General features: G+C 35.7%; 1 protein-coding gene across 1 annotated transcript; it reads right to left on the minus strand.

Annotated features, from left to right (window-relative positions):
* Positions 1–2478: 2478 nt before the first annotated feature.
* Positions 2479–23982, minus strand: LOC104242311 (myosin-6-like). The gene is made up of 39 exons (XM_009797337.2): positions 23552–23982; positions 22555–22683; positions 22239–22382; positions 22003–22148; positions 21763–21922; positions 21568–21626; positions 21297–21456; positions 20436–20585; positions 20210–20346; positions 19896–20042; positions 19665–19766; positions 19218–19275; positions 19035–19136; positions 18382–18419; positions 17945–18071; positions 17679–17849; positions 17437–17568; positions 17251–17360; positions 17118–17178; positions 16099–16276; positions 15801–16006; positions 15289–15408; positions 14146–14244; positions 13302–13514; positions 13054–13193; positions 12806–12917; positions 12669–12713; positions 12498–12578; positions 12234–12404; positions 10822–10977; positions 10488–10679; positions 8432–8557; positions 8240–8310; positions 8056–8155; positions 7901–7957; positions 7485–7541; positions 7210–7290; positions 7020–7102; positions 2479–2968 (listed from the first exon to the last, which is right to left on the minus strand). Exons 1-39 carry the CDS (start codon positions 23552–23554, stop codon positions 2854–2856), a joined length of 4539 nt encoding a protein of 1512 aa, XP_009795639.1. The 5' UTR covers positions 23555–23982; the 3' UTR covers positions 2479–2853.
* Positions 23983–25470: the final 1488 nt, after the last annotated feature.

Below are 25470 nucleotides of genomic sequence, written 5' to 3' on the forward strand. Positions count from 1 at the left end.
ACTAGAGATTGGCTAGTTTGTGCCGCATTGAACTGTCGACAAAGTACTAGTTATATCTTTGACAAGTATATGCTACAAGAATGTCAATTTACGATATATATATATCACAAATATCTTCTTAACGCTTGACAGAAAAGAAGCTACTCTCCACTAATTTGTAGATCGAGTGATGTTATTAGTCATGCTAATAGTCTATGTTAACTAACTCTCTTTATTTCACTTGCAATCAAATACCTTTATCTAGAGTAGGGTTTTTGTATGGGTCAAAATTAGGTCAAGTTTAGAGAATGCAAACAGACAAGCGGAGGCCGAGGTCGAAACCAAGCACAGTCCAGTGGCGAGGAGTCGCCCAGAGAGAGAGACCAGTGCTATGGTCGAGTAGAGAGCAAACAGCAGCAACTGTTAGAATATTCCTAGGATTATTAATAGGAATATTCCATTAAATATTCCCCCAATTGTACTTTTTAGGATTTTCTAGGAATATCCCTTATAAATAAGAGGAGAGAGGCAACAAAAGTGGGCTCCTGAATTTTTATGAAAGAACATCTTGTAAAGAGTTGACTATTAAGAATATATAAAAAACTTGTCTTGTCTCCTTTGTTTGATTCCATTACAAAACATTCCACTTTTATTCACAAGATCCAAGAGCACTTTGTTCATTTCATTGTCTATTGTCACACGCTATAGTTAGAAGAAGGAATCATCCATCTCATCCAATATTTGGGTGACAAATTACTTCTTATTACATTTAATGTCATTTGTCATATTTACTGCATGCTTCCATTCTCATATGTATTAATAGTCATTGAGCATTAACTTGACATTCGTTGACTTGAACACGGTCTCATACCCTCCAAGTTGTTGAACTTTAGATTTGGGATTTATTACTTTTAACTTGGATTTAACCTTTGTTTATTTATTAAATTAATTTAACAAAAAGGGCTTAAAACTTTTTGGTGAAACAGTTTTAACAGTATGTAATTAGCATTGAGACGAGAACAGATTAAGTTTTGAACTCGACTATGTTTATAATTTCTACGTTGTTTTCTTGATTGTGGATTGAAAAACTAGGAAGGTGGTCCAGTAAGTGTAGCAAATTAATATTAATTAAGGTCCCAAAACCCTCAAGTGAGGGCATGGAGTAGTGTGGTTAATTTTAATAAAAGCATGTGACACATCCTCATGGGGACCCAAAAACGCCAAAATGTTATGTGTACTTTCTTCATTTTCAGATATGTCAATTTTTTTCATTAAATTATATTGCAAATTCAACCTTGTCCTATCCACCCAATGATTATGCGTGTTCTTATAGGCAGGACCCAGGGTCTATTTGTAATCTGTGTCGGTACCGCATTGTACTAATCCCAATGCGCGGCTTATTAAAGTGGAAGCACTTCTCACTATAATTTTTTATCGCTCGAACTTGAGACTAGGGGTGGCGAACAAGCGGATCGGGTCAGATATGAGCGGGTTAAATCGGATAATTTAAAAAAAAAACGGATAAATTATTCGATCCGACCCATCTTTGAGACAAATAAAATACAGGTTTATCCGGCGGATAATATGGATATCCATATTATCCATGGCTTCTTAAATATGATCAATTATGAGAGAATTCTGAGTCTTCCAAACTTGAGGAACTCCAATTTTAGGCTTTACAAATTTAAAAGTTAAGCACATTAGTTATCCATTTGGTTAACCATTTTCTAAGTGAATAATATGGTTTTTTTCCATATTCGACCCGTTTTTAAATAGTTCATTATCCAGCCCATTTTCTGATCGACAATGTGGGTGGATAACTGTTTTCTTTTAACCATTTTGCCACCTCTACCTGAGACCTTTAGTTAAGGGCGGAAGGATCTCATCCATCACATTACAAAACCCTAAGTAGTTACCTTAATTTTTTACTTGAGCAATGATATAAAACATATAATCTACTGAACATTACTACAACTAAACTAGTCATGACTGCTTGGTTATCGATTAATCATATTACTTTATCATTTTAGTTGGGGTTTCTCCTTGGTTGGTTAATGAAGTTAATCATACACGCAAGTATAATTGGCAAAAATACAAAATCCCGTTTTAGGAATTTTAATGAATAAAAGTAACGATAAGGGCAAGAGATGAAAATTTCTACTTGTCACCCGTTACTCTTAATTCCTCCCCACCTAATCAACGAAGCCTCAACACTATTTGGGCATTTTACAAATGAAATACTAGTGGCAGTTAAACTATTTATAATATCAAAACTGTTTATAATATTGGAATAAATGAAGTGACATCAGACATGGACAGTGAAAATTTATAAAGTCGACGGGATCTTGCTTGAAATGAGATGTGACGGAAATCTGAATTAGTTTAGCCATTAGGTTCCGGATATCAAAACAAGGATGTATGTGGTTAACTAGCAAGGCTGAGAAATGAGTCATAATAACCAGAGAATAACATCCTTACAAATAAAATTGCAACACAATGTACAATAAAATCAACTTTGATATGATTCTCATAACACAATAGTTATCTGTTTCATTACATAAATGAAATTTAGATAGAATACAAAACTTTTACACCCATCACTATCTATTTTTTCCTAATAAAAGAATGCTGCTGCTCTTTCCACCAAAACGAATACAAAACTCCCACTACTTGCTGACTGAACCTTTATGCTATTGAAATTTTACAATTATAAACAAACAAAAAAAATATTATTTTACAGAAATCTATATTGGGTAAAAAAATTGAAAAGGAAAAGAGAAGAATGAATGTACAACAAATTGAATATATCCACCACCTAGGACATTTCAACAAATCTGCAACGATAATGCAAGCAACCCTCGAGGTTCCTAGGCCTCACTCGTGTAAAAATTGGAAGGCTGGATTCTCGAGAAGTTGTGTTGCAGCTTTAACATCTGCAAAATCCTTCACTTGAAGCGATTCTGAGACTTCGTCAATGGAGAATGGGATGCTGCATTAAAAGACATGTATTCGTTATAGCTAACGTTTTCACCTACTTCACATTGTTCAAAAAGGTTGCACTTGAGGATTTAAGTTGTCCATATCATGTCCAATCCAACACTGAACTGAAGGAAGGAATTTAGTCATTAGAAACTACACACTGTTCATAAGGAAAAGAACTCGTCACTAAATCTAAAATTGGTGATGTGGCAATTGTATCGATATATTTTAATTAAGATCAGTATATTAGATATCAAAAAGCCAATCACTTTTACTTCTATTGATACAAGAATACAACTAAATTTTGCACTCAGTAACTTGTTGGTACTTAAAATTGATTCACTCATATATTTATTGGAACAAAATTTAGCCTTCCATCTGCTCAAACTCAATAGCTAGCGAAAAAAAATTGACAGAAATCTATGCTTCCTTAATCATCCCATGTAAGAAGTTTTAAAAGGCCAAATACCTATACTGCCCCTTAAACTTGGCTCCAGTTTTCTTTGACACCTTAACTAAGGCTAGTACCTATTCAACACTTAAACCTTGTCTTACGTGTGCCTATTAAACACAATAGCTGACACAGCAAAAAATAGTGTATTTTACCACTCTTAAGCGCGTGAATGGATCTGAAATTATATTTTTCCTTTTTATTTAAAAAACCCCCTTTTTCTAAAGCAACCGCATCATCACCTTATTAACTCCATACTGCCACTCCTCCGTCATTAGTGCCACCATTCTCCTTCGTTCTTCTTTCTCCTCACACCACCCTCCACCCTTCCCCTTTTTCCTCCTCTCCCTACCACTGCCACCACCCTCAATCCTTTCCCTTCCCTCCTTTTCTCCCCGCCACCACGTGCCATAGTGCCACCACCACTCCATTATTTGAGGTTGCACGTCATTTGCTACATAAATTTCTTTCTAGCGCCATTCGCTACATAATTTGTTTCTAGCATCACTTCATCAAAAAAAAAAAAAATCTAGCGTCTGCAAACTTTCAGAGCTCGCATCATTGGTAATAGTTAGATAAATAGGTCCTTTGTACAAGCTCATTCAAAGTTTTCCGGAAAAAATTCGCCGGAAACTGAGATTGGCATCAGAGAAATCGAGCTAACATGAAACGGAGAGGAAAAAAGATTTAAAAAATCAGAGATGGAGTACAAGTTGACTCGGGAGGTTGAATCGATGAGATACTTAAAATTGATCAAAAATTGGATCAAAGAAAATTGGTGAAGTATGAGCTTGACGAAAAAGAAGACGACGGAGAATTTTCCGACCATGAAGCACCGCAAATTTTCCAGGAACTTCAAATCATTCTTTGTATTCAGATATTTATTTTTTAGTCAATAGAACCAACCTCATACGTCGTCAATCTGCTGCAGAGTTTGAAAGAAATCAGATTCCATTGAAAGACTCTCCCCAAATACTCGAGTTTGAACAGTTAGAATGAGACCCATTTCTCTTTCTCTTTCTTTTTTTTCTCCAGATTTTTACCTTTCTTTTTCTTTTCTCACTTGTCTTTTACTTATTGGTGTCATTTGTTCGGTCAATGGCACAAGTGGGACAAGTTAGAGTGCTCAATAGGTACTGATCTTAGTTGAAGTGTCGAAATGAAAATTGAAGCCAAGTTTATGGGTTGTATAGGTGTTTGGCCTAATAACTAACTTTGACATTTTTTTTTCCATATTTCGAGTTTAATATTAATTAGGCGAAATACATAAACGGCCCCTTTAAGTTGTCCCCAACGACCAACTGAACACTTCAACCGAGCCTTTTTCAATTAGACACTTCTAAACAATAGAACTATGACTTTTGAATACCCTTAGTTGACCTGGCAGACGCGTGTGTTCTACCAAAACTTTTAGCGCGTAAGTGTCTTTTTGTGGCCTAGAACACTTTTCTCTTTCCCTCCTTCCATGGCCGATGGACCATCTCCTTATCCATCATTTATGCACCATTTCATATATGTAAACACACCCAAAACACCACTAAACTCATTCACTGCAACCTTAATCATTAGACGTATTTCCAAGTCAAAAATCTTTTAAAAAAAATAAAAATTGAAGCTGAAAATGAAAATATTTTGACTTGCACTCTTTCTCAGCAGAAAATATGGAGATTTCACTCTTTGTCAGCGAAAAAATTTCTGGCTTGCACGCAATTTTTTTGTCTCAGATGAGTTGTGTATTTCAATAGCTAAAAAAGCAACTAAATCAAAAGTTAAAAAAAAAAACTGAATAAAAAGAAATGGGTTATTGTTGTTTGTTGATAAATTCTTGAATAAATAGTCATAAGCTCAAGACAAAGGTGAAGAGGGGAAAATGGGGTAGATGTATTGGAGAAAGAACAACAAGGTTACGGGCGGTGGGGGAGGACTTGCAAGAAGAGAAATGAGGTGGGAGGGGGGGAGGGACAAAGGGTTTAGACAAAGGGGTGAGAGGTTCTATTTTCCTTTTAAATTAAATATGGTTTAATTTTAATTCTTATTGATCGCCACGTGCCAAATATTAATTGGTTCTTAAAATAGTCTTCGAATGTGTATTACACGCGATGTAGGCTGATTGGGTCGGTATTTACTTGATACACTTTATAGCCAATAGAAGTGTCTAACTGAAAATGGGCTAAGTTGAAGTGTTCAGTTGGTCGTTGGGGACAACTTAAAGGGGCCGTTTATGTATTTCGCCTATTAATTATTATAAAAGGAACAAAAGGAGAAACTAGAGGATCATATGGAAAACAAAGAAACAGAAGAACGAACATTATTAGTCAAAAAGAGAAAAAGACAGATGTATGTAGAAGCGCTGAAAGATATCCCATTTATAATAAGCAGAAAAAGAAAATGCAAGGACTTGCTTATGCCTCAAGGATAAGTACGGAGCAGTAAACTGACATAACAGTGAATCTGCCAGATTTCAAATGCAGAAAGTTGTCTTTGACAATTAGAAGATAAGTTTAAAGAAGAAAATAGAAAGTCCCGGATAGTTTCGTAATAGAAGCTCAGAAAAGCTGTGTAAAGCACAATTTGCAAGTCAAATGAGTGGATGAGTTAATAAATTTTTCAATAGACAAAAGAAAATTTTGCCATACACATAATGGTAGTAGAGGTCGAGAAAATATAATGGTGATCACTGTAACACTTGCACACATTTATTTGCTAGGGAAGCAAATAATTATACTTATGCTTTAATTGCACAGAATTTGAAAGATTGAAACAGGTTAATTGTCAAATGAAAATATCACTAGCCGCAGAAGTTTTCAAATAGGGATGATAAGGGGAAAAACTTAATTGAATTATTGGAGAATAAGGGTTATTACCACCCCAATAAACCGAAAAACAGATTTAAGTTGGGCAATGTAACTCCACGCACTGCCACCTGTTTTTCCACATCATTTTTCCTCTTTATTTTTCCAAGACGTGATTTTTGTTTCATTTATTACTTTTCCCCCCACCATCTTCTCCTCATCATCTTTCCACTGTAACCACCTATTATTATTATTATTATTATCAAAAGACTTAAATCATCTTCGCCCCTTATCTCTTTTAGCATTATCAAAGGACCTAAATCATTTCATCAAGTTTTTGTTTGAAAATTTTGATGATTTCTGCAGATTGAGTTGGCTGTGATGACAGGTAGTATACAAGATTTGAGTTGGTTGGGTGTTCGAATTCTATACAGAAAAGGAGGCAGCGTTTACTGGAAGTGGCTCTGACACAAGCTGAGGAGTTGGATTTGAAAAGGACGAATGACATTTGCCCAACTCTTGTTCGGAAAATATCACTTTTGATGGAAAAAACAGCGTTTGACCAGAAAATATGGTGTATTCCGGCCATAAGCTGTACTCTTTTGCCCTGTCTTCCATTAACGCGCCTCAAATTGAGTTAATACACTCTATTTGCCACATCAGCAAATAAGGGGGTAATAATTCACTTCGCACAAGTTTAGGCGGTCATAGGACCCTACAAACCTTTTTTTTTTTTTTGATAAGGTACCCCTACAAACTTAAGGTGTGGAGTTGGCAAAAGAGGACAAATATTCACAACACAGAGGACAATTGCTTACCTTGAATTATCATCCAATAGAAAAGAGTTGCTCTCGGCATTGTTTGAGTCCTCTGTCATTAACACCCTCATGCTTGATATGACCTGTAACAAAAGAGAAAGGAATTTCTCAAAAAATTCAACTATGCTTGGGTAAAAACACACTGTAGGACTTCAATAAGAAAAAAGCCATCACTATATGCATATCTTACATCTGGGGAAACACTCCGTGTGTTATAGTTGTCATCCCAATAGAGCGTACAGATTCTGTAAAGTTGCTGGACACTAAGAATCTGCAAAAGAAAGAAATTCAGAAAGAGTACGTATGGTGTTTTGTATTAAACTCAAGTGGAGAATTTGACAAAGAACTCTTTCAATCTAAATGGCAACAGGAAAAAACCCAATTTTAACTCTTACTTCAACATATGAATTTCGTGATACAAGATTATTTACAGAGCTAATGCTGATTTGAAGAAGAGAGACTTACAGGACACAAGTCATTGGTGATCTCATCATAAGATATCCTATACTTCTGATGTATAACCTGCGGACAAGTAACAGGAAAAGGAAATTTTATCAGTTGTTGTAGCAATATATAAAAACAAACCGGAAAATTGATATCAATTCTGTGCTGCAATTTACATCCAAAAAGTAGACATGAACAAATTCTACTAAAGGAAAAAATGAACAATAATTATCTGGCAACAAACAAGTCATGACAGCTGTGCAAGGAAACAATAAGAACTAGTGATTAGCTAAAACACCTCGAGAAAACTTCAACAGCTAAGTCCACCACTATACATTCAATTCTTTAAGAAAATGTCAGGGGAGTTCTGTTACAGAATTAACCATGTCTACTTGCTGGAAACTTTCATCAAACTACATTGAAAGAAATTAACATACCAAGAACCCAACAGCTTGTCTGATATGTTTGAGTTCATCCCAAGAAGAACCTGCATACTGCAAGTAAAGAAAAAAAGGAAATGGGTTCCAATTTTTTTTCAAAAATAATGAGCCACGACTAGCAATGTGTAAAAGTAAAGACATGAGGAACTTACCTCTTCTTTTGCTTGGCAGCACCACAGCTCTAGCTCAGCTAAACCAGCTTTAACATATTCCCCATTACTGAATGTACAACACTCCCTTCGGAGAAGAAGACTGCAAATTGCAAATTTAGCTGAATAAGTATTTGACAACTAACATATAATAAAAACACAAACTTAGAATAACAAATTCACACACCTGTTAAAAAGTTGTACATTGATATAAGAGAAGGTCTGAGTAAATATCTTTTGAACAAGAATTGGAGGCACCTGAAAAATAAACAATAATTAGTTTTAAAATTTTATTTCACGCACCCATAGACATATATAAACTGCAAGCATTAGCTTTTCTTGGAAATATGATAAAAGAAAAAGGTTATGAGATCCATACGAAATTTTCTTTCAATGTACAGAGAAGAGAGTTGAGGCATTCAATAATCCGCTGCCAGTGATTTGTCGAAGAGTCTTTGCCAAAGGATCGCCCACTTCTCAAACTTCCTTTGGAAGTCCTTGGTGCCTGAATTTCAACATATTACTATTATTATGTAGAAGGAAGGCTTCAATTGACAAATTACTAAAATCTAGTGCTAAATTCGAACAATCTCAAGAAACAACCACAAAAGAGCAGAAGCAGATTTCTTATCGGTCTTTCACCTATTAACATATTAATGGAAAAGAATAGCTACTAGTCTAAAACTAGCTTCTCCAACAGCGAGAACGATATGTATACGTACATTCTAGGCAACAAAATTTCAGTTCTTCACTCAAGTATGCAACTTAGATACTCAGTTCCTCCACAACTCAATGTTCAACTGCATGGCTATCATGATTGTGAGAGAAAGAAGGGATGGCGCCTTCCTTTCTCACGATAGGATCGATAGTCAGTAGCTCATTACCAATAGAGGAGTTCCCGGGAGATAGCTCTGTTTCGTGTGCATTAGAAGACATGAGTGCTTGTCTTAGCACGCACTGAAGTGACTCACATAGTAATGCTAAGGGCGGCGAAACATTGAGTCCAACCCAGGCTTTGCAAATGCAACTTAATAAGTGGGTGTGGTAACAGATCATTTTATGTCAACATTCATCTCGCCTTCAGCAACTTGCATAGCCCTAGCGATACCTATGCACTGATAGCAACCTATAGTTTTATTATTTGCTAAGCAGAAACGGTTTTGCCTTAAAGGACCATTCACATGTTAGCAAGTCTGCTCCAACACCCCCACAAACATCAACAGAATATTACCTTCAACAACAACAACAACCCAGTATAATCCCACTAGTGGGGTCCGGGGAGGGTAGTGTGTACGGAGACCTTACCCCTACCATGAGGTAGAGAGGTTGTTTCCAATAGACCCTCGGCATCCTTCCCTCCAAGAACTCCCCACCTTGCTCTTGGGATGACTCGAACTCACAACCTCTTGGTTGGAAGTGGAGGTTGCTTACCATCAGAGCAACCCCTCTTGTCTGCTCAGCTTGTTTAATTCCTTTATCTTTACAAAATATTTAACACTATAACTTACAGCTAACAATCATTATCTTTGGTGAGTTATAAATATTGTTGTACCAAATAACCTAAAATGATATAAATACATGCATCTCATTTCAGATGAACTATTTCTCAAGTCTAAGATAATCAAGTAATAAAAGCACAAGTATATAGGTTTTTTTTTTTTTTTTTGAGAAGGTAACATATTTATATATTAATAAAAAGACTTCACTAAAAAAGTGAAGTCACCCATATTTACAACAAGTATATAGGTTTATAATGATATATTGAGTTTTTATATTGACTTGAGAGACGAATAACATTCTTTATTGAATTAGAGCTATACTCAATAACCTAAACATCAGAAGCATATCCCAAGCACTATCTATGAAGAACTTCAATTTGTATGACTAGCGCAAATGATCCTTTTTCTTTTCTCTGGATATGTAATAAGGAATAATATTGACAAAACGGGAGAAACAGTACACATCAAAAGAGAATTCACCATCTGACCTGGTTTGCTCTTGATCAAATTCGAAGAGAACATTAAGTGAATGCTTACAGGACTTGATATATTGCATGTAATCAATTTTTCATGAAATACATGTGATAAAGAAGGAAATAGGCATTATAATCTGTTCCCTTTTTCTCATGAGAATGAAAAACCCTATACTGAGTGACAAGGGAAACAAAAACGAAAAAGAACTTTCATGAATGTTGAGGATTCTCCTAAAAACAAAAACAAAGAAAATTCAGAGAATATCCTCTGTAGACTCTCACCTAATACCCCATGACGCATATTATGAACTATTATTAGTCATGAATATCTGCTTATGAATGAAAACTGACTGAGCATCTTTAGATAAAAGTAAAATTTAGTGGAAAAGGATTGGCAAATTATGCATCAACCTCTAAGAGCATCCAGCAGTTAGTGAATTGCCGAGAGAATTTTTCAACAAACCTGGATGCATAAGGAAAGGAGTGATCCCAACTCCTTCTTCAAGTTATCCCTAATAATTCCATAAATCTTTTCAACATATGCTGTAAGCTGCTGCTTGAAAAGCAGAGCAGGGTATTTTGCTTCAACTTGGCGTACTACCAATGCAGCTGCAGCTGCAGCAAGATTCACTGCAGAAGGTGACGAACGAAATCCCTGAAACCAACACAGCACCATCAGCAGCTTGAAAAGATATGAGAGTCAAACTACTAAAGCAAAATTCTATTACTCTTGACAGGACTAGATTACTAGAATCAAGTTTAAACAAGAGGTGAGGAAAATTCAAGAGCTTCAATACCATTGTCATTCTCCCAAATAGAGATGTCGGAGGTTGTGGTTTGCGGGTAGGAGTTGCACCAACTGCACCACCTGATTTCAGACTTTTTTGGATTAAGAACAACAACGTTGAGGTATTTGACAGCCAATATGCCATGTGGTCGTTGCTTTCTTGATTCTGCAATCAGTAGATACTTTGTTATGCTTCAAATTTGTTATAATGGTTCTAAATGCAGCATCAACCTTCAAAAATTTGACAAAGTAGGGCGGCACTCCTGTTTTCCCTGTACTCATGTCTCATGGATGAAGACTTACACCATTCAGCAGAAAGCGGAAACTGACAGATAAGTTTCTTATTCCACACTTTACTAATGATGGAAGTTACGTTGAAGTTACTAGAACACTGATATTCGTTTTCCATGTTTTGGTAATGATTCAAGTTGCCTCTAAAATTAAACACCAAGTAAATCCTTAAATGTGGTGTATCAAGTTTATTTCATACAGAAAGATATCAAATCATAATTTGAATCGGGTTTGAATGTCTAATAAATTTAAAATCTGGAAACTTCTACTTCCATATAAACTATTAAACAATTCTCCAGCTAAGTAAAATATAGGGATTCCTAAATCAAGAAGTATTTCGCATTAAATTGTAATGACCTACAGTTGTGGATGATGGTTGGACGAGACAATATAAGCAGCTGACTAAATTATACTAGGCGAAAATATATTATTCAAAAGCTGCAGCCAAATACTTTCTGTAATTCTCACGCTGAGATGCAGTTCCCATCTAGTCCAATATACTATGATTTTATAACTTCTTTTCCAACCTTCAAACCTTTTATTGCTGTCTACGGGTCTCTGATTTCCAGGATCATCTCTAATGTAACACCTCCAGATAACTTCAAAATAAAAAACTCAATTCCAGACAAGAAGGATTAGAAACCTAAGTTATCCTGCTAAAATGTGAAGTTCATGAACTTATTCAAGAGAAAATGTATATAGCTACTGACTACACCAAAATCTGTTACGTTACTGTTGCTTGTGTATACATTGTTGACATCCTCAAAAGAGAATGATATAGGTAAATAAGATGCTGAAGATCATATTGACTTCCCTCCACAGTGGTTCAAAATTCAAATAGGAATGCTATGTGCAGATTTTTTTCCTTTCCTAATCGATGCGGGTAGCAACAGCAAAATTGCTTTCTCTGTAACAATATTAAAGATAACGTATATTCATCTCCAATATCTTTACTTAAATAAATGTATGTTTATCTCCTGGTCTGACCAGAACCAGGAAATCACTTTTCACTGCAGTCAGGCAACTATTGTCCAACATTAGCGGGTTCCTTGGTCCAAATCTTCAGTTTCTCAATATCCATGAAACATGTCCATGTCAATGTAAATATAATATGCAACTACATGTACATACCTCAATGGCTGAACCAATCATCTGAATCAAACGATCAAACACACTGGTCCTCTCAGCTTCGAAGGATTTCCAATTGAGAAGGCATTTATAGATGGTAAAAGCTGCGACAGGCTTTCCTTGGCTGAACCCCACGTCCTTCATCACACAGTCAATGAGTGCATCAACATCCTCCTGTAACAAGGTCAACAAAAACTCCAGTTGACAAAACTTTCTATATCAGAAAGTAGGAAAAAGATAATATAAAGTATCCATAGAAGCACATACATGCTGTCGATCAATAGGAGGTCTCCTCAACTTGCTGTCGGGGGTTTCATAATTTTTAGACGGTGTGAAACTCGGTGCATCCTGCAAAAATCAGTCCTCGTAAGCAGTAATTAAGAGTTTGACACCATCCTGCAAGTGAGGTAACTTAATCACTACAAAAGTGTGTCTTACATTAGTCCGGTTTTCATCATTGAGATGATGTCCATTTTCAACTATCTGAAAATACAAAACATTGTCTCAGGGTTGTTAACAGTAGTTGTCAAAAGGAAAGAGAAGAATGAAAATGATGATTTTTCCCTGGTAAGTACCTTGGAAGCCGGACTAGGTGAATGATCTGAAACCCGCTTAGCAGGGGTTAACAATGCCTGCTGTCGAAGAATCTGGTTCTCAGATTCCATGTCAAAAATTTTCTCCTCAAGCCTAATAGCCAAAAAAAACAGTGATGAGTAATGAAAGTTAGCACTAGACCTAAATGTCAATACATGTGTTTGTACGACAATAAAACTTCTACACATTTATTCAATTCAAGCAACATATGCCTAAAAATCCATTCAACCTTTGCATAGTAGTCTTCAACTGAACGATCTTGGACTCTGCCTCCATTGCTTGCTTCAACCGCTCCTCACTAAGTTTATTTGTTTCTTCATATTTTGTTTCCGTTTCACCAATCTTCTTTTCTAGAGAACTTACCATACTCTAATATTCAAAGAAAATAATTATCAAAACTTGAATGCCAAGTGGCTTCAGTTAATAAACGTAGCAAGCAACAATAGACATCTGGCTTTAATGTTTCGGTTGACCTACCTTTAGGTTCTCATTTTCAATGCTAAGTTTGTTCATCAATTCATGGTCAATAACAGGGACTTCCTGTACAATAGGGATTTGCTCTGCTGCTCTTTTTGCATTTTCACGTTCTTTGACAAGCATTTCCTTGGTTTCTTTGAACTGAACTTGCAGCTCCTGAAAAGCAGATTGTAGTTTTGCATTTTCATGTGTTTTTGCTTCTTCAAGATCCGCCTACAAAAATGGAATATGAATAATAAGCTGGAAGGAAGAAACAAAATGATCACATAAGGATATAATGGTTGAGATGGGACAAGCTTATATTCTCACTAGCATTACTTCTATTCAGCATGCACAAAAGTTGAAAGTTTTTGGCACATTTGCTGAAAAACATGCATCCTTTTCAAGTTAAGTAGCTTTCAACCAGTGGGATACTGGATGTGATTCAATCACCCACAAACCACTGTTTCCAAATGATATAAAACAAAGACAGCAAGAAAGTGACCCAAATCTCTCAAGGAGCTGAAGCAGTGCATTACTTATACCGAGTCCCTCTATTCTTGTGCTTTAGTATTCGCTTCACCAAATACAATTATAGAGCTGCGTGTATCTTTTCTAGTTCTAAACACTACCCAAAAAATCCTTAACCTGATTAACAGGCAATATTTGGTATTACTTTTTTAAGGCAATTTTTGGTTTTTCTTCCCCGATTTTTAATGGATCAACAAAGGCACCTACGAAGATTAAAGAAGATTGTTCTGGGACTTGCTTTAGAGAATGCATTGATCAAGGATATTTTGTGTCATGAAAAAAACAAGTACCAAAATGTGGCTGAACAATTATGTATAAAATTTTATCTACTGACCCTCATGCGTTTCTCCAGCTGCAATCTCCAAGTTAATTCTTCAACTTGCTTCTCTAATTTATTCTTTGCAGCTTGCAGAGCCCCAGTCTCCCGTGCAGCCTGAATAGGGATAAGTAAGAACAGAACTCAGGTCAAAGAATAAATTGAATCTAGCAACCGAAAAAGAGTCATATTAGCAAGCATATTCGTATCTTTAACTATTTTCAGTTGAAGTGCACGATGCGCGGAGAATATGTATGGTTGACTTTCAATATGACTATGTTTAACACCAATCAAAAATTAAAACAAAAGGAATCTTCTATAGATAACAACTAGTTGTTGAAGTACTATCATTGGAACATGGAATAAAATCAATTCGTACAGATGTATAAAGTACTGATTTTAATGATGTATTATGCTTTTGTTGAACAGGAACCTAGAAAAGCATGTCAACCCAGCAGTAGGGAAAAAATATGCAACTTGAGTAGCTACGTGAAATACCTTTTGCAGTCCAAGACTCCAAGTGGTTGCTAAACCAAGGCCTTAATTATTAATGTGAGCCCTATTTGTAGTCTTTGATTTAGTACTATGGCTTGCAAGTTCATGGAGTTAGAGAACCATCTTAAATAACTTCTTTTATAGTGGTGGTGTTCGAGCCAACTTGCATGCACCTCGACGAATCCATCGAGTACCTACTACCTCCCACCAACACAGATACCGAGTAACTTTGCCTACAAGACTTAGCCATATCGAAGGAATTCACCAAATGTCGCCACTGTTTGAACTCGAACCTGGTTCCCAAGGTTGTCACCCCAATATTCAATTGCTATGCCATCCCTTTTGGGGTCTTTTTTTTTGTGATGAAGTCGCCCCCTTTGGGACCTTTTAGATAATTTATTTTAAGAATTGAACACTGATTCCCTTTAAAGCAGCCACTCCCACTTCCTTGGCCAAAATCATGAAAGTAACTTTTAAATTCAAGAATTTGATGTCAGCACAAGAACCATTCACGATCAGTTTCTACAGGGTACAAGCATACAGTAATCTTATATAGGAGTATCCGACAATTTTCAGGCAGAATATATAACAAAAATAAGACGGCTTTAGAGAGTGAAAAATTTGTCCAACAAAAATGATAAAGAGAGATGCAGAATGAAAAATTACCATCTTAAGTTTCTTCAGTTCCTTACGAGCAACTCTACCTCTCCAAGCACATTGAGTGGTAATTGCAGCTTTCTTGAGCTTCTTAAATTTCGAACACGCCAAGAACTTGCGACAATGGCTCTGGACATACAGTGTGAGGGTTCATAAAATTCAGCAGTAGCTTTTGAGATATGTTATTCAGTTGGAAAACTGTTGCGAATAGACTACATCTATAAAGTAGGAATCTATCTCAAAAATTTTAAATGATTATCCTTCATTTGAGATATGTTATTCAGTTGGAAAACTGTTGCGAATAGACTACATCTATTAAAGTAGGAATCTATCTTAAAATCTTTAAATGATTATCCTTCATTTAGCCCCAAGGATTGGTTCAACCATTTACAGTCCTACTATAAACCTGAAGGTCATGAAATTGAACCCCGCTTATCCATAACCTTAGCCTAAGCTTACCATTCTCCTGAAACAAAAAGAAAGAAAAAGACAGAATTATCCTTCAGATATTGAAAGGTTACCTGAATAATAATTGCTGCTTTGTTCTGCCTTCTGAATCGAAGCTCATCGCGTGCAGCCATCCCACGCAATCCTGTCTGAATCGAAACAGCTGAGGACCACAACTCTTTGTAAGCCTTCCTAGAAAGATGCATGCGCACATTTGTCTGGATTCTGAGAGAAGCTGCTTCCCTCCGCAAGCTCTCATATACACGTCGAGCAAGTTCCCCTACAATAACCAAGTGGAAATAATCAAATGACTAACATGATTCCTAATGTGCATCCTAAAGTACAAACCCGCGCATGCAGCAAATTAATTACCTCGGCACAGAGATTGTATCTGTATTGTCGACCGACGTAACAACGTAAAACTTCTCTGAGCCATGTAAGAACGAACTTTTCTCTGGATAATGCTGGCAGATCTCCCGAGCACCTCTGTCCTTCGACCATCCAGCTCTGCCATTTGACCAGCTCTTAGAAACACCTTCGTTTTACCAATCTGCAAAACCAAATAAGGACCAATGAATGGCATTCAAAGCCTAGGCGTGGGAGAAGTCTCACAAACGAAACTAGGACGAAGATTTGATATTCAAACCATATTAAAGTGTGCTTATAAAAAGAACAAAAACAACTCTGTGAAGACAATAAATACAGCATATTAGACTTGCCACTAAAGCTTGCAGCATCATGAGCAGAAAAAACAGCATACACTAGGAGAAGAAAAACTCAAAAAGTGCATTTTAGCACTCAATGGTAAAGAAGAGGAAAATGGACTAAATTCAGGAGCCCATTTGAGATCAGCCAAATCCAGAAAGAGGTCAAACAATGATTTTGTTATTATTATTTATTTGCCTATTTACTTTTCAATCGCTTGGTCAAAAATTTGCAAATCTAAACAAGTTCAAAGCACATTCATAAGGAGTCAACCAACAAAAGAGACAAGAAAGAAGATCATATATGAAATAATTTGTCAAAAGCTATTACCCAACTATAATAGGGCAATAATAGGAAGAATGAGATAATGACATAGAAGAGATGGGAGACAAGCCACAAAGGTAAAAGCAATCAACTTATGATCCTCCAAACATTTGTATTATACTTTCTTTTAAATATGGCAATTAAGCATAACAATACAAAATGGGACACAACTCACTTGATATATCTTAGTGAATAAATGGTTACATGTGTACAAGTAAATGGCTACGTTCAGAAAGTTAACACATATTTACAGCAAATTCAAATGATTTTTGTGATATTCTGAAATAATACAGAAGATAGAGAAGTACATGCAAAAGTTTGAAAGTATTTCATATCCCAAAAAAGTAATTTCAAAAAATTACCTGGTAGCCTTCAAGTCCAACTTTCTCCAAGAGCCTTTTGCATGCAGCGACCTCATCCGTACTGTCATGAATTGGTCAAACATATAAAATAAGAATCTGTTAACAATTTGAATTACACAAGGTAATAACATACCTTCCATCTAAAACTTCAGGGGAAAGGATGCCAAAGCGATCTAGAAATTCATAGAATGGTTTCCGTGTAGGATATCCAGCCATGCTTATTCTAATTGCTTCCATCACTCCCTAGAATTAGAATTAGAGTGAGCGCAAATCCAACTCACACAGGCACTAACAACAAGAAAATTCAATACTTGCTTACCCCACAGCGCAGCTGCTGCAGAACATTGTGATTCTCGAAGATAGCTGGCTTTAGCAGATTATTAGGCTTTACACATCGAATATAGTGGGGTTCTGTTGCACTTAATGTTTCAAGCAAAGATTGCAGTTGTTGCTGCAAAAATAGAACGAAACAAATCACGGTTCAACGTGCTCCCAGTGTAGTCCCACAAGTGGATAAGAGGGAAAAGCAAAAATGAGAAAAAGGAAGTGAAATTTACGTGCCTTAAACCTTGTGCCAATTGAAGAGAACTTTGATTGTTTTGAGGATTCCTCATTTGATGTTGGAAACAACCCAGATACAAAGGAACACATTGAAGCACTCAGGAGCGCCTGGTGCTCAGCAATAACATAATCTTTGTTTTTCTCCAGAAACAACTCTGTTTGATACGTGACCTGGAGAAAATAACATGCATATAGTGTCCATATTGTGTGTTAATTAACAATTCTAAACAAGATATTAGAAATGCCAAAAGAATCAAAAAACTTACATCGCCAGCATAATGGCATATAGTGAAGTCAGAACGAGCCAACTTGGGCTTGCAGAACCGCTTATGGTTTTTGAAAGTTTGATAGAGCTTTTGAGCAAACGTGTCATGAGTAGATCTAGGAAACATGCTACAAACACAGAAAAGAAAACATTGTGAGCATCCTAAGCAACCAAACATGAGCATGAGTAGCACAATTAAGTGCGACAATTGTAAGTGAGAATGGATGATAAGGCTACAGTTATTTTTTGTGCACCCACAAGGTTTTTATATGTATAGAAGATTGGGTGTTGTTCATAGAAAACCACATCGTTTGTAAGGTTTTCTACTTTTTGGTATACTACTTGTATACAGGTGTGTTTCGCCCTTCATTAATAAACTTTTATTACTTTACCAAAAACATGATAAGGCTACAAGTAAAACTTCAGCAAGTTACTTACCAAGCTTCATCAAGAAGTGCTATAATACCACCTGGTTTCTGAGCAATGGAAAAATTAAGATGTCACTAAAATAAGGAAAGAGGAAGTAATTAAGTGTTGGTCAAATGCAAATAAGAAAAAAAATAAACTGAAATGAGAAAATGAAGGGCAAAAGAAGTTATCTATGTTCTATTATTAAGCAGATCTTTGATAAGGAAGAAAATAGAAGATGTTAGCCAGTTAGCTCATTAGATTTTAGCCGACGTAATAACATGATTTTCGGTCTTCTACTACTAGAACATCTCTGTAGATTTTTATATTCTGTGCATAAGCGTTTTTGCTACATGTTATTACTGCTTATCTATGGAAAAATCATCTCTGAAGCTATTAAACCCTAAACCTGCAATAAGGAAACTCTTAACCCAAAAGGTTCTACGATCACAAGAAGTTAGCAAAACGAGTCAGAAAAACACTGCATCAGTAAATCCGACAAATGTTTGCAAAGAGAATAACATATTCCTAATGGAAGACAAGTGACTGCCAAAAGAACTGCAGAGATTTTACAAAGAGGAAAGTAGCAACTTTTCCTTTAGTGACTCAACTGACTAGAAATATATTCTGGGACATTTGCAAAGAATTGTAAAACCTTATGCACCCAAAAACTCAGCACAAACCTTTTCTATCAGATCAAGTATATCTTGATTATCAATGAACTCAATGTAGCTCCAGTTAATTTCTTCTTTTGTATACTCTTCTTGTTCCATTTTGAAAACATGCTGCAAAAACATTAGTAGGTTTCATAAAGCTGTGCATAGGACAAAAAATTAGTGCGAAAAAGATAAGGAGACAGCCAGAACCTGATTGAAGTGCTGCTGAAGCTTCTCATTTGTTAAATTGATACAGAATTGTTCAAAGCTGCAGACATAATCCACAAAAATGATGCATTATACAAAAGGATATCCAAAACTAATCAGCTTTGAGATGCAAAAAATTTCAGACACTCTGGAGTTACCAAAATGTAACAAGATACTAGAGTGTGCGTCCTTAAGCTTCCATAAATATCAGACGTATAAAGAAACCAAAAACAGTTAACTAACAACAAAATCTTAAGTCCACGTTAAATGTGATCAATGAAAGTGCACAGATAAATTCAATACAATTTCAATAAAATAAATGTGACCCTTGACACAACGTGAAATACCATGCCACTTGATTGCTTGTGGAGATGTCAAGGGAATTCTTTAATAGTTCACTCCAAGAGATAACTCATGTACAATCCAACCAAAAGGCAACAAGTAAAGCACCTGTTAGTCTTGAAACTCTCAAATCCATAGATATCCAGCACGCCAATCAAAGATTTAGAATTGGGATCTTGACCAATTGAACTATTAATCTTATCAACCAGCCTGCAAACAAATGTTGAAGGGTCTGAATAAACTGACAATTTATTTTTGTAGAAGTAAAGAATACTACAAGCAAAGAAGATAACTGAACCTGTCATGTAATTCCTGTCCAGACACAAAACTAAATCTTACCAGTCAAACAATCTTGAGTAAACAACTTTTGCAAGAGCATCTCTACTGGTAAGTGCAGCTTCTGGATCCAGCCATTTGGTGATGGTTTCGTCACGAGTTACAATAACGCGTTTGCAAAGGGAATCCTCTAGAGCCTTTACGTCACACCTATAAGTAAAATATAAGTTTAGTGGCTACTCCGTGTCTACAGTCTATATATAAATATGTGTGTGTGTGTATAAAAGAAATGCTTCAAACCAGTAAAAGAGAATAGTACGCATTGATTCAATGTTAATAATAATGCATTGATTCAATGTCAATAATATACCACTTACATGAATAGCTCAGCAGCAGTTCTCAGATGAAACCAAGATTTCTCATCTTTGGGCACAGACGAATCTATCTCCTTCCCCTTTGCAAATTCAATGTTTCCAAGATGGAGAATTGCTGCCACTACCCGAAATATTGCATCCTGGGAAGAATGCACAAGGTAACCAAGAAAGTATGAGGAAAATCCAGATTTAAGCATATTTTACTGTCATAGTAATTTCCCAAAGATACCTGTTCTTCAGAGCTTATGCCAACAACATCCATTGCCCTTCTTGTAGCCAAGTATTCTTTGGAATCATCAATCTCATCTAGCTGAAAACAATTTGTCTGATTGAGGTAATGAAATGTCCTAGGATTGTCCAATTTGAACCTTTTAATGTCCTGAAAGTGTAGAAGATAAAATAAGAAGCTTGGCAAACATGTTCATATGAGAGATTATTCCTCAATATGAACTAAGATATCGAAGAGAGAAGGACAAGGAGTTAAGCCACAGGCAAAGATTGCAGCACCTGTACTAATTATGTTACTAAAACAGAGTATTGTATCAGATTTTTTTATAAACGAATTGTAGAAATGCGAAGATGGTTTCCCTATCAGCTAGTCAAACTAAAGTATGGTACTATTTTTCTACTAGGGGCAAAGCATACTCAGGAGGGGCACAAATAACCAATATTGAAGTTGCTGGGTTATCTATAAAGAAAAAAATCATAACCGTGTATATTAACATCTTTTACCCTTCATGTCCATCGGATATTTACACTCTAAAGAAGATTTGGTGTTCAATTGGATAACCCATATTGGACTATTATTTAACTTCTGAAGCCAATCACAAAATATAAAATCAGCCAATAACATAATAAGCTGTCAGAGGAGAGAACAATTTAAAATGTCAAATCAGGTATCATTAGGAAAAAGGGCATGGGTGGCCTGTAAAAGTGAGTGCAACAGTGAACGAAAAATTTGGTTGAATTTTCCAACAAAACATAAGGGGGAACTGAATATTCAAGCGGGTAACAATATAAAATACTGCTTGTTCATGATGTTTATGCTTCCTAGAAATCCATCTAATGAAGTAAACAGTGGTCCCATTACCTCTGGCGGTGCAGCACAAATCATGTAGAAACAATGATAATTTCTCTCAGGATCAGACACCTGGCAAACACGAGATCTTTCGAGTAAATACGTTCTGACAGCAGCTCCTGAAATCCTTCCCTTCTGGTCAAACTGGATCTCCACAAACTTACCGAAACGACTGCAATCGAAATTACAACCATGGGGAAATTATTCCCAAAAAAATACAACCAGAGGTTACTATAGCACTTATGCCCTCTGATCACTTAACAAACTGAAAAATCTATCCAACCTTGAGTTATTGTTTCTGACAGTTTTCGCATTACCAAATGCTTCCAGAACAGGATTAGACTGCAATAAGCAAAAATACAGCCATCGCGAAGATCAGATTAAGATTCGATGGCAACAGATGATATTTGGTTCTACAAAAACAATTATCGGCAATCAATCGTCCACGCTCTAGGTACAACAGTGTAAGGTTTATTACCTCCAGGACTTGCTGCTCGACTGATCTACTACCTTCAGCCGCAGCTCTCCCACCCATGTAAGCAAGATAGCGCATGAGTTGCTTGGTGCTTTCTGTTTTACCAGCGCCACTCTCCCCACTAACCAATATTGACTGACTTACTCCTTCATTGATCATAAGTCTGCATCCATAGTAAATATATTTTTAAATGACAATTTCAAAATAGACTGTTTGGTTCATAAACAACAGAGAAGAACAGACCTGTATGCCGCATCTGCAACAGCATAAGGGTGAGGACTTAGCTCCCCAAAAGCTGCACCTTTATATTGGGACATCATATGTGTATCATATAAGTGAGGTAGCCTTCTAAAAGGATTGACAGCGATTAATATATTCCCTGTATATGTCTGTAATCATCATTTATTAGGTTACTTCACTAAAGACAATTACTCCAGAACATTAAAAAGAGAGATCTTAAAAAATGACAAGAAACTCACATATATTTCATTAATATCATATCTAGCCTTTAAATTATGCAAAACTCCTGGTTCGTGCAAATAAGCCAGCTTCGTCATGTCATCGACACCAGAAGGCGGAGCTTCAGCATCTTTGGCGTAGACATTAGAAGACTTAACAACAACCTGCCATAGATTTCAGCAAGTAAATGAACGAGGTTCGTCATATCCCAAAACTCTGCTTGATTACCAATGTGTTAGAAAGAGTAAGCAAGATACAACTCAATGTCCTGTTCGTTGAATGAACCAGCTCATCATTTACTTCTTTCCTACAATAAGATGCCATGTGCTCACTTACCGTTTTACCAGAAGTGCAGAGAACCTTTATGTCTGAACCATTAACCTCTAAAACTTCCCCATCTATCCAGGCTTCATCAGGATCCTCCACCCAAACAAGAGAACCAACCGGTAAACTAACGGAAGCAGCCTGCAAATACAACAATGTGGGGTTGCCCATTCAGAATTATGTATTATAGCCCATACCAATGGTTTATACTCTTTTATGCTGCCCTAAAACTTATAAGCAGACAATATAACTCAGATTGAGGCTGCCACATAAAGGTCATGATTTGTTTATCATTTTATTATGCTGCAACTCAGCTCACTACTCACACTCGTCGACCATTAAAAAGTTGCAGAAATACAAGAGAGTGCACCACGAAATTTTACTAGTTTACCAACTTTACTTTGAAAAGCATGACAGTGGCAGAAATTAAACATTAATTTCTTTGAGATTCTTAATAATGCTGATGCAGGAGATGAAGCATCAACCATGACCCTACCTCCAACCCGCTAACACAACAAGTCAATAAACTACACAGATTGAGAAAAACATTAACATACTACTTCAGCTTTACTAAACTCGTAGCGTCTAAGAATGTACTAACCAAAGCAGAAGCTTTGACAGTACTTAGTCAGTGATAGAAAAGACATAAATAAGTCTAATCACCATGACCAACTTGACCTAAAATTAACAATTCGACCTAAAAGAAAATGATACAAAGTAAAAGAAAACAACAGTCCCTTCAACATCAATAGATTGTAGCAATATATGATCTTTCTCAACCAAAGCTGAAGTTTTTACAGTACTATATCAGCAAAATAAAATGGCATAAACAAGTCTTAGTCAGCATGACCAAATTGCCCCAATGGCATAAAATATCAATCACACAATCTAATAAGAATGAGGAATACCCTTTAAATCAAATAATCTGTTCAAAAAAAAATTATATCAAGAAATGCAAATCAAACAATGCTGTACTGCAATAATAACAGATGAAGAAATAATCCAATACCATATTTTTAAATGAGTCCAATCAGATCAGATTGTTGGGCGACTTCTAAATCAGCTTCTGTATTCAAACAGATCAAGAAACCAGTGACTGAATAAACCCAATCTGATTTACTCCTCAAAATGACAAGTATAAAGCAAGACTCCACTTTTCTTCTATTGCTCTCTGACTTCACCTTGACTCAAATTCTTTTCAACTTTTTCAAATCAAGATCTAGTGAGCAAATGAACTGGGAAAAAAAAGCCCTTTATTCTGTACCAATAACCAGTCCGATTTTTCGTGGAAAATTAAAGAAAAATCAGAGAGGTTTAAAGATTTCAAGAAAATGCTCAAATGAAGAGCAAAGAATTGAGGCTTTGTTCGAGTTTTTTGGTTTTTCGTCTTGTCTTTTTTTCTTTTCTTTTCTTTTCTTTTCTTTTTCTTGCTTCTTTCACAAAGCCCACGTTGTTTGGGGTTTGGACTAAGTTATATTAATAAGTAAGTAATTGAATGACTAATTGTTGTAATTAAAGAGAGTAATAAGAATATCTGTTAAATGAACTGAATACCAAGTCTACCCTCCTAGATTCGCGTTATTACAGCGAGTACCAAAATCGAACAGGTCAGAAACGCGGACAAGATATTGTCCGTGGTCCCTACCTTTTAAAACGGCGCGGCGGTAATGTACCGAGGATATAGCGTTTGATTAGGCTATACGACATCGTATAATGTTGTCAATTTATGTTTTGTCAAATTAGGGTAAAAATGGATTCCACTAGGTAATAAAGCAACAGTCAGTTTAGGGGAGTAGTAGTTAAGCTGTTTGCCACAGTAGGACTTGTGGTCAACTTATTACCCAGAGGTAGCTGAAAGCAAAAAAGGGAAACCTATAGACCTACTCTAAATCAATTGGTCAGCAATGTCTTTTCATTTTCTACTTCCTCCGTTCACTTTTACTTATCCCGTAATCTAAAAATAAATTTTCACTTTTACTTTTCCTATTATACTCATAATATTAATTACTCATTTCAAATTATTTTCCTCAAATTCATTAAAAATATGCATCAATTAATATCTATATCATGATAAATTATACATTTTATTTATTATTTCTTAACTGATATGCAAAGTCCATAGTGGACTTTATTTACCCAATAGGAGTGTTTGCTTGGCCAAATTTCCAGGGTACCAAAAGTTTTTTTTTCTTTTTCAAAAAATATTATATTTTGAAGAGCTGAGATGTTTGACTTATAGCCCGTTTGGCCAAGCTGCAAAAATCAGCTTATTTTGAGAAGTGTTTTTTTCAAAAATACTTTTCTCAAAAGTACTTTTGGTGAAAAACAGTTTGTGTTTAGCTAATTAGTTTGAAAAGCACTTCTGAGCAACAATTAGTGTTTGGTCAAGCTTTAAAAAACTGTTTCTAAGTGTATTTTTTCTCAAAAGTACTTCTCAAAAAATTATTTTTGGAGAGAAGCTACTTTTTCTGTTTCTCCAAAACTACTTCTGCTTCTCCTCAAAAACACTTTTTTCTCTTCCAGAAGCTTGGCCAAACACCTCAAATTGAGGCCAAAAGTGCTTTTGGCCACAAAAAAAAGCACTTTTGGCCAAAAATAAGTTTGGCCAAACATGCTATTAATTTTTTAGGAATAGAGTAAATAGTTTGAGTAATAGTAAAAGTTATTTTTTATTGTGAAAGAAAACTTTAAAAAGTAGATTCACCTAAGAAGTACAAGCAGAATTAGTGTTCATTTTTTTCTTTACAAAAGTACAATACTTAAATTTCAAATTTAATAATGTTTACTCTTAAAACGAATAACAATTGAATTTATACGCGATTTTAAGGGTATGTGGATTGATTCAACAAAAATAATCAAGAATGTTAGATAAACGAATTAAATATAGAATGAATAACCAAATCAATTATGATGTTACAGTCGGGCTCG

This window comes from Nicotiana sylvestris, chromosome 9, assembly GCF_000393655.2.
Source record: "Nicotiana sylvestris chromosome 9, ASM39365v2, whole genome shotgun sequence".
Lineage (NCBI taxonomy): Eukaryota > Viridiplantae > Streptophyta > Magnoliopsida > Solanales > Solanaceae > Nicotiana > Nicotiana sylvestris.